The following is a 16,961-nucleotide window of genomic DNA, read 5'->3' on the forward strand; positions in this document are numbered from 1 at the left end:
AAACTTAACACAGGTCTACTGTCTAATGGGGTAATGACTGAGGTTTCACATTTTGCCAAAGAGATGAATCGATCTCACGCACATGTCATCTGTGATATTTTAGATTACAACTTTGATCTTGGTTTGCAAAATGATCAACGGCATGAATTCGCAATTCGGACTATGGTGAAAGTAAAGTACTTGATGGGGAAGTCCAGACTGCAAAGACCTGACTTGATAACAAAAGTCTTCAAACTTCCTGATCCAAGGGCAATTCCTGTATCAAAAACACATGTAAGATCCAGCCTTTTAAATGACATTGTGTCATTTCATCTGAGATTGAATAAAGATGTAGAAATACAGCAATTGGTTATAAAGAAGGAGGAGGAGGAATGTGTCTCTATAATGTCCTTTGAAGAAGATGGGCTGGTTGAGTATGAAAAGGGCCAACAGGACAACACTCTCTCTGATGAACTTTGACCTTGATGCCAGCCAGGTATCTCCTCATCGTGTCAAAGAGACCATGTCTAATGAAACAGATGTATCACTATCTGATGAAGAAGCAGTACACAGACCTACAAGGGACCAATCTCTTATGACATCTGCAACAGAAGATAAAACAATGATCCTCTACCCCCTTTGTAAGAAAATAGGTTTAGACCTTGACGTGAAATCAAAAGGTGAGGGAAAAGAAAAACTTGACTTTTGTTTATTGACTAGAGGTGTAATTCTTGAAGTTGCAAAGTTTGCGGCCCATGTGTGTGGAACCTACAGGCATATTGTCTCTGCTGTTCTCGAGTACAATTTTGATCTTGATTTCTCAAAAAATGTAGATCTCCTTGAAAATATAATTCATAACTTAAGATCAGTCAAGAAGAAAATGAAAAGTCGAAGTTGGAGACTGAAAGGCAAAAAAGTTTAAATTGCTAAAAGAAAAGTTCTCAATGGCGCCTCAATGGAAACGTTCTGGGGTTCTAAATGTAACAAAAGAAAGGCCACTGAATTACAGGAGGAAAAATAAAAAAGAGAAGCTTTAATAGCAAAGAAGATGCAGGAAGACAGGAAATTTTGACATTTTCACTTAGGGGTGTACTCACTTTTGTTGCCAGCGGTTGAGACATTAATGGCTGTGTGTTGAGTTATTTTGAGGGGACAGAATTTACACACTACATTTATACAAGCTGTACACTCACTACTTTACATTGTAGCAAAGTGTCATTTCTTCAGTGTTGTCACATGAAAAGATATACTCAAATATTTACAAAAATGTGAGGGGTGTACTCACTTTTGTGATATACTGTATATATAAAAGTGAAATTAAGAAATCATAAAGAGTAATGTCAGAGTCCGGCAGTCATGGGTGCACACAGGGAGTACAGGAGGGGGCTGAGCACACACCCCTGTGGGGCCCCCGTGTTGAGGATCAGAGCGGCAGAGAGTTTGTTGCCTACCTTCATCTTCTTTATATTAGTATGATACCTCACAGTTTATCTTAGTCATGCTGTTCCATTAATACAGAGGTTTAGTCTGAATAGTCTTTGTGGATTCCCTTGGCCTCCCTTTCACTTGCCTGGTCCTGACTTTGAAACATGAAGACTGAAAACAGCAAAAGAACAAAGCCATTTAAAAGGTTATTGTTTTATTTTATTATTGATTTTTACTGGACTGGGACAGGCTGTTTTATCTTTTCATATTTTTGTTGGTGGGATCAATAAGTTATCAAGTTTTCATCAAGTCTATATTCATCCATTTTTGACCTAAGGAAGTACACTGCTTTTATCCACAATTTGAAAGTAAAAAATAAGATATTCTTGAAAAGGATGAGTTTCACTGGATCAAAAGGTAATGCAGTGTGTTCATGACCCATCTGTGTGCTGTTAGTTATTGTAGCTAATAACGTTAATCAAGTTCATGTCAATTTATACAGTAATCTTTCTTTTATTTATTCATGTCCTATTTAGACTGAAGTTCCAATAACATCGACTTAAACGTGTAATTAATGTAGGCTAATTGTAATTGTTTGTTCTGATAACGGCATACACGTGTTTTCACAGGTGATGCTAATGTATGTTTCCAGCAGCAGTGTCCCTAAAGCTGCAGGGTCTTATCGTTCCTTCTTCATGTTGGACTGAACTGTTTCAACTCTTCATAAGTGAAAACCTCAAAGCCCTAAAGGAGTGTTGTCAATCTTTTTAGTCACTGGTTAGTCAAATAATTGATTAAATACTTATTGTTTTTCTCTTTTCATCCCAGCTTATATTACTGTTATTCTCATCTAGTGGGGGAGAAGGAGGCCATCTACAGTATGACAGGAGCAGAGGTGTGTTCACCCAGAGAAGGAGACCATCTACAGTATGACAGGAGCAGAGGTGTGTTCACCCAGAGAAGGAGGCCATCTACAGTATGACAGGAGCAGAGGTGTGTTCACCCAGAGGAGGCCATCTACAGTATGACAGGAGCAGAGGTGTGTTCACCCAGAGAAGACCATCTACAGTATGACAGGAGCAGAGGTGTTCACCCAGAGAAGGAGACCATCTACAGTATGACAGGAGCAGAGGTGTGTTCACCCAGAGAAGGAGACCATCTACAGTATGACAGGAGCAGAGGTGTGTTCTTATTTAATGAACAGATTTCCTGCTTGCCATACTAGAGGGAGATACTGGTTGTCTTTCAATTCCACACCATGGGATGATTGACCTGGATCTTAACCAGAACAGACTTCACCAGACACAGTAGAAATGAGGTCACAGGAAACAGACTGATTTGTGAAGAGGGACTACATCACCCAGAAAGCATTGCAGCAGCGTGTCCCTGGAGGCCCACAGCTTTGTTGGATGTAATGCATTGTTCTCGACCTCTGAGTGTTTGGAAATAGGACTTGTAAACTTGGTGCATCAAGTTGCATGCATTCACGTACCTTGAACCAAGGTCAACCTAAGTACCGAGGTCAACCATAAACGAACAGTTCAGCTATCATGCTGGTATGAAACGGCAGTTGAAAATAGCTTTTCCAGATCAGTCCAAACGTTCCTCCTGACTGTTATAATCAACATGTTTGAATGCTAAAATGATATGGGACTACGTTTTTCTATTGAAACGCTTGAATCACTTTCATATTTTTGGTTATAACCTGGACAACTTTTGAGCTCGTTTTTTTTGCTTTTAAAAATAGTACTAAAAACTAACTTTTGTTGGTTTATATTAAACTACTAGTTTTTGTTGTTTCCACTAAGACTGTAATGTCATTGTAATTGGCAACAGTGTGGTGATTTTAACTCACGTCTCTAAAGATAAACCACTCCAGTTCTTAGTCCATGAAAAGAGGTCAATTTAATAGTTAAATGGTAACTTGATATAGCTCCTTGTGGTTCGACTTTCATATGGTCCCCCGGATGGAATCCCGGTCCCTGTATCTCCCCTTTATTCATATCTGTCACAATAAACAATAAAACATTTATTTAAAAAACAAATCTGATTAGATAAAATCAAATTAAATAACTCATAGTCAATTTCTCAAATGATCTGTATTTTAGAGTTCGCTGTCATATTTGTTTTCCCCTGCGTTGTCGGATAGCTCATATTAATTGTATAGATGTTTTTAGATAACGAATTCTCTGTGACTAAATGGGACTGTTGATGGGTCAGCTAGTTTAGGTACAATAGGCTGCAGTAATGCTGTATGATAGAAGCCAGGCTGCATGTTGCTGTAAAATCCCTAAGAGGATACAAATGGTTGAATCAGGATCCAAGTGCCGTTCGTCCCCAAATTGCACGCGAGAGGAAAGCGGGGAGACATCACCACCCTACGACATGTAGGGCTGTTGGCTGTTGGTTATTTACGTACAGCTTCCTGTTGGTTGATTCTGATACTTTCCAAGTGGAAAAGTTGGGTTGCGTCTTTCTACAATGACTTTCCTAGTTCCAACAGCACTTGAATGCCCCACAGGCAGGCAGAAAGCCTGGGCATGTACCTTTTTTTATTTAAAAAAATATATATATTTGATGTTCAAGAGAGAGCAAAGAAATGCATCCATTTATTGAATAATAGCAGTAACAATAGATCTATAAATTACTTCAGAGATAAGTCGTAAAAATCCCTCAGACAAAATAACAGCTTTGTAACATGTCAGACATATGTACAGTGACAAACAGATTTGACCCTTGACCTCCAGAAGGACAGCCATCCTGGAGAGTTACTCGGTGTGCACTGTGCAGGCTTTCATTCCATCCCTACTTGATTCGACCAAATCAGAAGCTATCAGCTAGTCATGCAAGGCCCTGATGAGTAGTTGAATTAGGTGTTAGAGCAGGGCTAAAACAAAAGCCTGCACACTCAGTAGCTCTCCAGAAGAAGGGTTGGACACCCCTGTGCTAGATAATACCCAGTAACAGTACACTACCCAATAGAAGGATCAGATAAACACACACGTATCTGGACAAACATTCAGAACACGGACGGATCATAATGGTAGTTAATAGGCAGAAGGTGAGGCTCATTTAAAGTCATGTCTCAGTGAGTTTTAGGCTCAAAAATAAATCTCAGTAAACCAGTGTCAGCTACATAACATCAGAGTTGACATATCAGGAACCAAACAGCGGTAGTGTAGCAAGACTGCAAATGTCCAGTAGACAGCATAGTGACATTTCAGAAAAAGTGTAGAGTAACCGTACATTAAAAATAATAATATGCCTGTGTTGTAACTACTACCCAACAACTAAAATCAAGAATGTAAATCTATTTTTTGATCGTTGCTGTATTAGAAGTCATGACTTGGTTTACTGCAATCTTTAGGGTTATTGTACTGAACTTTACTTTAGGCACATATCCACAATCAATAACTAACTATTCATTAATACATTTAGATCATCATGTAATTACTCAAATCATTCATTCATTTGTCCTGTCAGCTCATTCCTCCAACCACTCACTCATTCTCACATGGCTGTAACTATATTATATTCTTCTATTCTTGCACTAAATACATTCAATCTTCCAGAAATGTCTATGAGCATGCCACAGTACCCACATTGACTGGTCTATATCTCATTCATAGAGAAAAAATAATTAAGTGTCAATTTAAAACTAACTCGTCCTTTGTCTGATTTGTAAGAAAAGATCCCACCTGTCCTGACGTCATAATACCAAAGCCACCAACTCCAAAATGTAGTGGTGACAGCACAGAAGTGGTTCTATGTTCATTAAAGTAACTGTCCCATGTTAATATTTCTATGAAATATGACCTATAATTATGCACAATATGACAAATTGTTTTCCTTCCAATTAAAATAAATAAATAATGAAGTACGATAAACAAAAAAAAAACAGCTATTCTGTGTTGGAATGGTGTGGGCGTATACCGGTTATTAAAAATATTACTGCGAGTAGACCACTGATTGGCCAGCTCATCCTGCTCTGAGGAAATAGCAAGCATTTTTTAAACTGTCTGGAGGTGTTTTTTTTCTCACAAAAATATGAGTATAGGATGAGTCAACAACATTATTTGGGTAGGAGTTAACAGAACATGAACTTTTAAAAGTGTGATTTTCACTGGAAAGTTACTTTAAAGTACAGTAGGAGGGATACTAACATGTGGTGGTGCACTAACATCTGCGTATACATGATTTCCCATTTAGTTAAACCGTCACCCAATATCTTCATTATTGTAGCTACAAAAACACAGCAGTTGCCTTATCATACTTCAGCACGTCCAACCCTACTGAGGGATTGAAGAACAGTAAAATATGAAATCACAAAAAAAATCTAAGAAATAAAACCATTCATCCCTTCAATATATTATGATCAGCGCAAAAATAAACCTCAACAACAATGTAAACTTCACAAAATAAAATGTAATTCCTTCAGTAGACATTTCAGTGTTTTTACCTCAGATGCCCACTTCGGTAACATTTTTGTACCCAAACCCTTGTAATACAAGGATCTCCAACTTCAGTCTTGGACAGCCACTGGGTACGCAGGCATTGTTCCAGCCTAGCACCAACACACCGGATTGAACAAAAATCAAGGTGGAGACTGAAGACCGTGATCAGTTGAGTATTTGAAACGTGTGTGTTAGTGTTAGGAAAGAACAGAATCCTGCACTAACAGTGGCTCTCCACAACTAGAGTTGGAGATCTCTGCGTTAACGGTACAGTATGTCCTGAGAAGAGGACCTGAGTGTCTGGATAGGGCAGGACAGTGAGGAAGAAGAGAACATAACGAGGTAAAGACTAGGCTATGGGACAGAGCGCAATTGATATACTGAATAAAAATACAACTTAATTGGAGATTGTGTTTTCATAATGATAAGCGCCATGCTGGTACCAAACTATTTCATTCTAGTGAGGATTAAAATGACAATGTAAAGTATTCTAGGGAGAGCATTCCTCATTTGCTAGGAGCATAGTGTAATAGCATTAAAACCTACAGGAGACGAGCAAGACAGATTACGCATTCGCTTTCTGAAAGTATCACATTCCACTTAGAATGAAAATGAAAATGTACATTATTGTCATGGAATGTTTGGTACCAACATGGAGGACACTTTGCCAAACTCTGGTGCCCAAACACAAACCAACCCTAGCCCCCTACCAGCTAGACACCCCAATCCCAAACCAACCCTAGCCCCCTACCAGCTAGACACCCCAATCCCAAACCAAACCCCCATACCAGCAAGACACCACAATCCCAAACCAACCCCCCAGACACTTGGATAAGTCCAATCAACATGGTAATAGCTCCATTTATACCCTCTGATCAGCTAGCAGAGTTTCCACCACATTGAATACACGGGGCTAGTGGTTGAAATGGGATTATGCATCAATGGCTGTGGTTAGAGAATGTCCATGATACAGCAGTAAATTGTAATGTTCCTGTATACCAGTCTAGTTTCTGTCCTGTCAGCCATTTCTGTTGCCTCTGCAGAGACACTGAGGCCATGGGACAAAACGGGGCTTGGAGTGAGTGAGAGGTGCCTAGAAAGGTTAGGAGGAACCTGGCCCTGTGGCTTTAGGATCACTAGCGTCCTTGGAAGGCCCCCTGGGCGGCTGAGGAGGCGGCGCTGGCCGCAGCGCTCTGAAAGGTCTGGTTGGTGAGGACCCCCGAAGAGAACTCCTGCTGGGCCTTGGTGAAGTTGGCCCCCGTCCGACGATAGTTGGAGTGGACCTGACAAGGGGGAGAAGGCAGGAGTCAGGCACGATAGACAGGGGATTATTGAAGGGAATGGAGTTGCCTTCTGAATCTTTTCAGGCTGTATTGGCCTTGGTGGGTGGATGTTTTATCCATAATGACCTCAACACTTCAATAAAGTTTGAATCAATTCTGAAGGATTGAGATAGTCCAAAATGTACCATTTTGAGTAGGATGATGGCGAGGACAGCGTTCACAGTGAAGCAACCGGCCACAACCATCATGACCACAGCTACAGCCATGTTGCTTCTTATCATGGTGATGGACGAAATCCATCCACTGGAAAACAAGACAAATAACACATCCTCATTTACACCTTCAGAAAATAAATCCATAGCAACATAACATCAATGAGGCATACAAAACCCTTTGTCGACAGAATTATTTTTAGCAAACAGTCACAAACCCACACGATGACCAACAGACAGGCAAAGTTTATTAGGATGACACGGGACAGTGGAGCCTACTTCACAAAAGAAGCAAGACCAAAGGTTTGAGGAGTCAGAAGGGTTTTTCCCACTACTAAGCCGAACCAAACTACAGAGCTGGTCTGGTTACTGGAACCATGTTGAAAATGACAATGTGGAAATAAAATATCTGCACCAACACAATTTGGTTTGGGTCAACACGGCAGTGTGAAATAAGGTAAGAGAGATGAGCCGAGTGTCACACACTTACAAAGTAGCCCCCAGGACAAAGAGCACAGCAACAGATTAGCCAGCAGGAGATCTGTCAAAGAGATGCAAGAGAGAAGATGCAGGACCAGATGCACACACACACGTACACACCGACACACGTACACAAAGATGTGAAGGGAGACCTACACCCACCCAAACACAGTACATATTACACACCCAAAGACACAGTACATATTACACACACACCTGTACTTGTGTGCGCAAATACACAAACATACCGCACTCACACTTCCGAAAAGAAGATTCCCTGAGGTGCTATCTTGTGTAACATGTTGTTTCACTGACCTGTTCCCCCACTTGGGGATCCCCACACACTGGATGATGTAGACAGACACTTGGAAGAAGAAAACAAAGAAGAAGAAGAAGAAGCTGAAGGAACTGTCCGACCTGAAGAACAAACCAGGACAAAGGGTTAACAATCACCCGCACATATATGGACTTCACAATAAAACTAATTAGGTAATGTGGAAAAGACATTCTACAGTGTTAACTAGGTTCCAGTCTGTTTTGACTTTAGCAACTCCTTCGTCGTCGTCACAAGGGATTTTACTTATATAAACACTTTTATTCAAAAGAAAGGTAAAACTATATTTGAGCAAAGAACTTGCCTGAAGGCTTTGTACACTGGCCTGTACCAACAGACGAAAGAGACGGGGGTGAAGAGGACGAACCAGAGGATGGACAGACCAAAGTCCACCCCCGCGTTTGGATCGGCCGTGAAGTAGGCCAGGCAGGCCAGAAGGTTCAGGAAGAGTGTGATACTGTGAACTGGAGAGACAAAACAAATGAATGTGAGACTAGAAGAAACTGGTGCAGTGTTGGAGAGGAGCTAGGGGACTAATATTTTATGACTAGTACTTTGGGATTGTTGACTGTTGTCACTGACAAGCATGTAATATCATTAATTACGAAATTAAAGGTGCAATATGCAGAAATCACTCCACCTGGATGCTAAAATTGGAATAGTTCGCCTAATTTCAGTTTATGTGACAAAACAAGTATAGTGTAGAGAATCATTGTACCAGTTTTATACCTTTTCCATAAACAAAAATATTGTATTTTCAGCTGTTTGAAGCTGGTGTGGAAAACCGAAAGTAAAAGAGGAAAAAACTAAACTTAAGAACGGGAAACATAGAAATAGCACACATAGAACAGATCTACTGCTTCTTAGACTTTCTTGAATGAGAATGAGAAATCTATAACTCGCATTTCTATGTGATTTTGGTGGGTTGCCCCAAAAAAGTGACATAGTGCAGCTTTAAGATGCAAGGTGTACGCACACATCCAAAGGTAGTACATCCTCTTGCATATCTTCTGGTACTCTTCAGGGATGTCTTCATTGAAGTCCTGGTAGAAACAAGGCTTTATGGGGGAAAACTTGGGAAGTGGCGGCCAGTTGTTTTCTTTTGCTGTCAAATAAAGAGTTTACTGCCATGAAGAGTTACATGGGTACATAATCAGACGAAACAATACAAGTACAACGTAACTTAGAAAGATAAAACACTAAAGTAGGGAGCCAATTTAAAAGGCAGTGATGGATTCTGTTAAAATTTAACATGTTTCAAGTTAAACTGCAGTTTGTTAGTATCCCGTTTAGTGAATGATTGCTGTGAGTATTAATGGAGTTCAGGCCATGAAACTGTGTGTATGCTAATTTAGAAAGGTTGACCTAATTAGATAAAAGGAAATTGCCTAGGATCAGAGAGCAGGGTCAGGCCCAGGATGAAGATGGACGGGGTGTGATTCTGACATCTAGGTAAACAAGAGAGGATCATGGACATTCCACAGGAGAAAGGAGGAAAATTCATTGGGGTCATAAAATGTATAGCTGGGGAGGTGACACCTACAAGGCAAGAGCATAAGATGTGTTGTGAGCTTTCTAAATGTATGCACTCAGCTGATGGCATCCTTGGTATTAAACACTTGAAACTTATCTTGAGCTTTTGGTCTCAATTCCTTATTGCAAAAAGGTTGCAATAGCATTTTTCTTTTTAACAAGTTGAATCAACTTTTGTATTTATAATTTGGTCAAGACAGATTTCAATTGAACATAATCAAGTGACAATCTATAGCTTACTAATGTGGCCTCCAGGCCTGTTCTGGAGCTCCTGCTCTTTCCGATCCAGTTCAGCAGCTTTCTTCTCCAGCTCCTCCTGTTGCCTGAGCAGGTTAGCCTGGGCAGCAGCCGCAGTAGCCTGGTGGACAATGGGAAAGAGCTGTGTTACAAACCATCTTGAACCAAGATGAAGTGTTCGGGCACAAAATGGTTGCAATGCAGCAAGTAGGTGGGTACAATGCATTTAATAAGAAGTTCCTTCTCTACCCAATTATCTCTGCCCATTTGCAGAGAAAATTAATTCCAACTCAAGCAATGTGTTTATTACACGGTTGCATTTTCACATGCATTCTATTAAACAAACTAAACCTCCCATAACCCTAGGTCAATTGATTTTTCATCTTTATATTGTGAGGTAACTTGGAAATGGGACATGTGAAGTCTCAAACAACAATTGGAAGAATGTGTACCTAAACTACACTGTCATTACACAGTACTGGCTTATGTAAATACTACTTTGTCCACTTAAGGTAAAGTAGGACCAAAACCAGGGCCCTTGCAAAAAAAACTTGAATAGTATGACCAAGTCAGGATGCTTTTCCAGTTCTCTCTGACCTTGGTTTTAATGTGCCTATTCAGATCAATGCACAGATGGGTTGGTTATTTAGCAACAAAACCGAGGCACAATTATGGGGCGAAACAGAAGGTGTTGGTTTGGATTGTTTGTGACAACGTGTCAACTATATTTCAAGTACTTTTCTCTCAAATACATCGTTATAGTTGTTGGTTAGCTAACTAGCAAATTTTTGCCATATTAGCGTCGACATGAAATCAGTCAAAACAAGACATAGTATTAAGAACAATATGAAACAAGCTGAAATTATTTGCCTTCATGTGGCCTCGCTTAGCCACTTAGTCATCACAAACAACTCAGGAGTTCAGTGAATTTGAGAGTGTGTTGTATTCAGCTTTGAGCAATAGCTAGAGTCAAAAGGAAGTCCTTGTTTTGACTAAAATTGTCAGTGTACCACACTGCCAACCTCCCTCCCCCTCATTCAGGTCTCTGTTACTCACTTGTGGGGTGGGCTCCACAGCAGAAGCCTGTAGGACAGCTGGTTGGGAGGAGGCAGCAGAGATAGGGATGGTGGTCCCAGTGTGGGTGCCCTGAAACAAACACACACACAGTCAAAATCACAAATAAAAAGACATCTGCATGTACATATACTCTTGTCTGAAATGAAATGAAGCCTCATTCACATCATAAGACGCTCCCAAATCAACATATTTCCTCTGGATGTTTGTCAGATGCATTTGCTTCTTTTCAGTAAGATGATTACGTCACTGTGCCCACATTATATGAATATACATTGAAAGTAAATGTAATTGCTAAAATATACTTAGTATAAATCATTTAACATTCCTTATATTAAGCAAACCAGGCAGCACAGTTTTCTTGTTTATTTTTTAATTCACGGATAGCCACCAGCACACTCCAACACTGACAATTTACAAAAAAAAGCATTTGGTGTTTAGTGAGTCTGCCAGATCAGAGGCAGTAGGGATGACCACAGATGTTCTCTTGATACGTGTGTTAATTGGACCATTTTCCTGTCCTGCTAAGCATTCAAAATATAACGAGTACTTTTGGGTGTCAGGAAAAATGTAGGGAGTAAAAATGTATGGAGTAAAAAAAGTACATTTATTTTCTTAAGGAATGTGATGGGAGTAAAAGTTGTCCAAAATATAAATATACAAATACCCCCAAAAACGACTTATGTAGTACTTAAAAGTATTTTCACACCACGTCTCCTGGCTCATCTTACCATAGCACTGGCTGAGAATGGGTTGAATTCCTCAACGGTTTCAATCCCACCGCTGGTGATTTGTGTGACTGAGGCATCCTGTATTCGAGACAACAATATATATTTTATTTGAGTAAAAACACGAAATAACAACTTCCCTCTGGTTATTTGACTGATAGTTGGTTCTTTCAGGTATACAATCCCACGCAAACCTATAGGGGCTAGAATTACAATGTGCGAAAACAGAGAATAGCAGGGGGCTATATTCGTTGGCAGCAAGACAGGTGCACTTGCTACGGGTGCATAACTATCATTATTGGTAGGAAATGAGTCCTGACCTTCTTACATGCGTAGGCCAATAAATGGCATATACTCGCCTATTAAAACAACTTGCTCCCAGTAGTCGTTTTAATTGAGCGGATGACAGGATAGGTTGTTGATAGCTAGCCATCTATGGGCCTATACAAGTCAATGGGGCCTAGCTACCTGCTTAGGTAAAGGCTAATAGAACACCTTATACGTGTCCTTATTGGCCTACCAAATATATTGACTGAAATGACTGGCACACAACATTGTCAATCATGCTACGTTCTCTCATCTGAACAAGGAAGTAGACCCAGGCCCAACCCAGCAACCAACCAAACTGGTTTCTGTTGCAGTGTATCTTTTACAGCGTTCAGAAGAGAACATAAGGACAACGCAAGTCAGAGCTTACAGTTAGGTCTAAATAAATTGCTCACCTGGAAAGGATTGACATCCACTGCATCTACAAATGGGTTCTCGTCAAATCCCGACATGTTGAGAAAATGTTATCTTCTTCTTTTGGAGGTAAACAAAACGCCAGCTTGTGCCTCTCCTCTGGCTGCTTGTTCCCCAGTCTGTTGATGGTGCTGTTAGACAGTTTCCAGTGCGCATGCGTAGCAGGATACGCACACTGCGTCAGCTGATCTGGGGCAGTCTCGAGCGTTCATTTAAAATCAATTATCTTTATTTTTAGAAAATAGGGTACAATTGGTTTCAAATGTGACATTCTCGTGACTTCCTAAATCCTACTCCCATGTCTCCGAGCTGTACAGTGAAGATTCCATTTCATTGATATTTTATTTAACCTTTATTTTATCAGGGAGTCATTTACCAAAGCATGTCTTGCAACCAGTTCAGAAAAGTATTTGTAGGCTATGGTAGGCTTGTAACCATAAATACATTTTTTTTTAAAAGTATTAGTTTAAACGAAACATGCCTTAATTATATTGCACTGCATATATTATCTGGACTGTAATCTGACATGAAGCTTGATGGTTCTATTTAAGTAATGTCAAATGGTTTGATATTGAAGCGAACCTGTGTCTCTGGCGTAAATGGCAAACACCCTACGCATCATGCCCGATAGGGTTAAACCATTTGGTGGTACATGTAATGCTGTTCATATTAGTGAGGATCGCTACACTGCCCCCTCTAAACTTCGACCACATTAGCCCCTCACACATTAGCCCCTCATAAGTTCCGATGGCCTCACGGCTACCATCCCATTTTTAGACACCGATGTAGAGAACGGAGAGACAGGGAAGCAGAAGGCAAACAACCTACGCATCACGCCAATAAGGGTAACCCACTTCAAATCAAATCAATTTATTTATATAGCCCTTTGTACATCAGCTGATATCTCAAAGTGCTGTACAGAAACCCAGCCTAAAACCCCAAACAGCAAGCAATGCAGGTGTTGAAGCATGTTGGCTAGGAAAAACTCCCTAGAAAGGCCAAAACCCAGGAAGAAACCTAGAGAGGAACCAGGCTATGAGGGGTAGCCAGTCCTCTTCTGGCTGTGCGGGGTGGAGATTATAACAGAACATGGCCAAGATGTTCAAATGTTCATAAATGACCAGCATGGTCAAATAATAGGTCTGGGACAGGTAGCACGTCCGGTGAACAGGTCCAGGATTCCATAGCTGCAGGCAGAACAGTTGAATTCCCACTTGGTGGGAATTGTAATGTGGCTCATCTACCGAAGAGTCAGGATTTAAAACTAAATCACATTGTTTAACAGACACCCACTCTATACATGGATGTAATAAGAGTTGTTACACAGCTCTGTAAATTCATTAATTATCTTTATCATAGGCATTTTAAAGTCTAAACATATCCCTTTGGTAAATTTGTATCTTGACAAATCAGCCTGGAAGTTGTCCTGTTCAGTGCAGTCCAGTGGTCAGCTCAGGGTTGAACCATCAGAGTTACTCTTCGGACCAGTGGAGAGATGGAGAACACCAAGTACTATGCAGAGATCGGAGGACCACAGGCAGGATACTTTCCCAGTATCTTCTTCCAGAGAGTTCAGACCAGAGCTCAGAATTGTGGACCACGCTGACTGACAAAGATAAAAAGGAACTAACCTACCTTGCAGATGAATCAAGGTGTTTGATAGAGTTTGAAATCATTTTAATGCAACGCAAAAGTAAGTATGTATATATGTATGGGAAAATATACTGCAGATGTGTGTCTCGCTACACATTGAATATGAAAGTAGACAGACATATACTGTTTAGTGTACATGTCTATTTGTCTGTCACACTGACCAGTAGGCCCCCATAGTTTTCAACAGCCAACAGACGTATTATTCTGTATCATAATTGATGTACAAGTCTATGGATTTGGGTAGAGGGACTGTGTTATCTACTTACATGGCTGGAATGGACAGTGTGCAAGTGTCGAAGCTATTTGGAGCTTTGCCTTAAAGTGTATAGTAGGACATGTACTGTTATGGTTAGAGCTTTGTCAGGAAGTGTATATATGTATATATGAGGACATGTACCGTTATGGTTAGATCTTTGTCAGGAAGTGTGTATACTATGTCATGTAGTGTTATGGTTAGATCTTTGTCAGGAAGTGTATATACGAAGACATGTACTGTTATGGTTAGAGCTTTGTCAGGAAGTGTATATACTATGTCATGTACCGTTATGGTTAGAGCTTTGTCAGGAAGTGTATATACTATGTCATGTACCGTTATGGTTAGATCTTTGTCAGGAAGTGTATATACGAGGACATGTACCGTTATGGTTAGATCTTTACCAGGAAGTGTATATACTAGGACATGTACCGTTATGGTTAGATCTTTGTCAGGAAGTGTATATACGAGGACATGTACCGTTATGGTTAGATCTTTGTCAGGAAGTGTATATACGAGGACATGTACAGTTATGGTTAGATCTTTGTCAGGAAGTGTATATATGAGGACATGTACCGTTATGGTTAGATCTTTGTCAGGAAGTGTATATACGAGGACATGTACCGTTATGGTTAGAGCTTTGTCAGGAAGTGTATATACTATGTCATGTACCGTTATGGTTAGATCTTTGTCAGGAAGTGTATATACGAGGACATGTACCGTTATGGTTAGATCTTTACCAGGAAGTGTATATACTAGGACATGTACCGTTATGGTTAGATCTTTCAGGAAGTGTATATACGAGGACATGTACCGTTATGGTTAGATCTTTGTCAGGAAGTGTATATACGAGGACATGTACCGTTATGGTTAGATCTTTGTCAGGAAGTGTATATATGAGGACATGTACCGTTATGGTTAGATCTTTGTCAGGAAGTGTATATACAAGGACATGTACCGTTATGGTTAGTATATACACTTCCTGACAAAGCTCTATGTCATGTACCGTTATGGTTAGATCTTTGTCAGGAAGTGCATATACTATGTCATGTAGTGTTATGGTTAGATCTTTGTCAGGAAGTGTATATACTAGGACATGTACTGTTATGGTTAGATCTTTGTCAGGAAGTGTATATACTATGTCATGTAGTGTTATGGTTAGATCTTTGTCAGGAAGTGTATATACGAGGACATGTACTGTTATGGTTAGATCTTTGTCAGGAAGTGTATATACGAAGACATGTGCCGTTATGGTTAGATCTTTGTCAGGAAGTGTATATACTATGTCATGTACTGTTATGGTTAGAGAGAGAAGAACCATTAAGACCCGTCAACATTAAGCGTCTGAAGCACTCATATCGCATCTGGTGGAGATATTCCATTCCAACTGATTGATCAATACAGTAATTATTGTAACGTATTATTATCAATATTAATAATAATTACAGGACTACCCATAAGTAAAATGTCTAAGTCACTTTGGAAAAAATCATCTGCTAAATGGCATATTATATTTATTAATAACAATACTTTACTCTACTGCTCGGTGATCACGTACACTGCACTAGTGTAATCAGCCTTAATTAATAATAATAATATGTTTTGTGTATGCGATGTGTGAGTTGTGCCAAGGTCTTCCTCTTGTATGACAAATGCAAATCTGATTTTGAACCTCTGAATTAAAGCTCATGCCTGTACCACGCATTATAAGAAAAATATTGTTTGGTACAACTACAGTACCAGTACCAATGTCTGGACACACCTACTCATCTCCAGGGTTGTTCTTTCATTTGTACTATTTTCTACATTGTAAAATAATAGTGAAGACATCAAAACTATGAAATAACACGTTATTGACATTTTCCGGATTGACCGACCTTCATGTCTTACAGTAATGATGGACCATCGTTTCTCTTTGCTTATTTGAGCTGTTCTTGTCATAATGAGCTGTCCTTGTCACAACACAACTGATTGGCTTAAGGAGGAAAGAAATTCCACAAATTAACTTTTAACAAGGCACACCTGTTAATTGAAATGCATTCCAGGTTGAGAGAATACCAAGAGTGCGCAAAGCTGTCATCAAGGCAAAGGGTGGCTACTTTGAAGAATCTAAAATATATTTAGATTTGTTTAACACTTTTTTGGTGACTACATGATTCTGTGTCATTTCATAGTTTATGTCTTCACTGTTGTTCTACAATGTAGAAAATAGTAAAAATAAAGAAAAAAACCCTTGAACGAGTAGGTGTGTCCAAACTTTTGACTGGTCCTGTATAACTAACAACTTTTTCTTACACTGTAGGTATGAGGCCTTTTGACATTTTCCCCCTCAAACACTAGAACTGTGAGGTGTTTTGAATATCGTTTTTTTTAAATGTTTTTTTTAATGTTTGAGTCTCTGATAGCTGATAGTGATTTAGTGTTACAAAAAGCATGTTTTAAATTGAAAGGGGCCTTTTGACTGTTGCCTGAAAAACAGCCGACTGCGCCACAAAACTATCCCAATAAAAATGTTAAACTAATACATCCAGAAAAAAACAAGAAATGTTACGAATAATGACAGAAGACAAGAAAG

General features: G+C 39.7%; 1 protein-coding gene across 2 annotated transcripts; it reads right to left on the reverse strand.

The window, feature by feature from the left end:
• Nucleotides 1–3,977: 3,977 nt before the first annotated feature.
• scamp2l (secretory carrier membrane protein 2, like) lies at nt 3,978–12,666 on the reverse strand. 2 transcript variants are annotated; one of them, XR_016492339.1, is made up of 10 exons: nt 12,462–12,633; nt 11,743–11,820; nt 10,994–11,083; nt 9,941–10,058; nt 9,144–9,272; nt 8,472–8,631; nt 8,149–8,250; nt 7,844–7,894; nt 7,327–7,444; nt 3,978–7,141 (listed from the first exon to the last, which is right to left on the reverse strand). XR_016492339.1 is itself a non-coding variant. In XM_021586829.3 (9 exons), exons 1-9 carry the CDS (start codon nt 12,516–12,518, stop codon nt 6,995–6,997), a joined length of 999 nt encoding a protein of 332 aa, XP_021442504.2. In that variant the 5' UTR covers nt 12,519–12,666; the 3' UTR covers nt 3,978–6,994. The 2 variants fall into 2 exon arrangements, 1 of the variants encoding a protein (XP_021442504.2); XM_021586829.3 differs by lacking the exon at nt 7,844–7,894 and having other exon boundaries at nt 12,462–12,666.
• Between the last annotated feature and the right edge of the window lie 4,295 nt (nt 12,667–16,961).

The sequence above is a fragment of the Oncorhynchus mykiss genome, chromosome 26, assembly GCF_057628025.1.
Source record: "Oncorhynchus mykiss isolate SJ-2025 chromosome 26, ASM5762802v1, whole genome shotgun sequence".
Taxonomy (NCBI): Eukaryota; Metazoa; Chordata; class Actinopteri; order Salmoniformes; family Salmonidae; genus Oncorhynchus; species Oncorhynchus mykiss.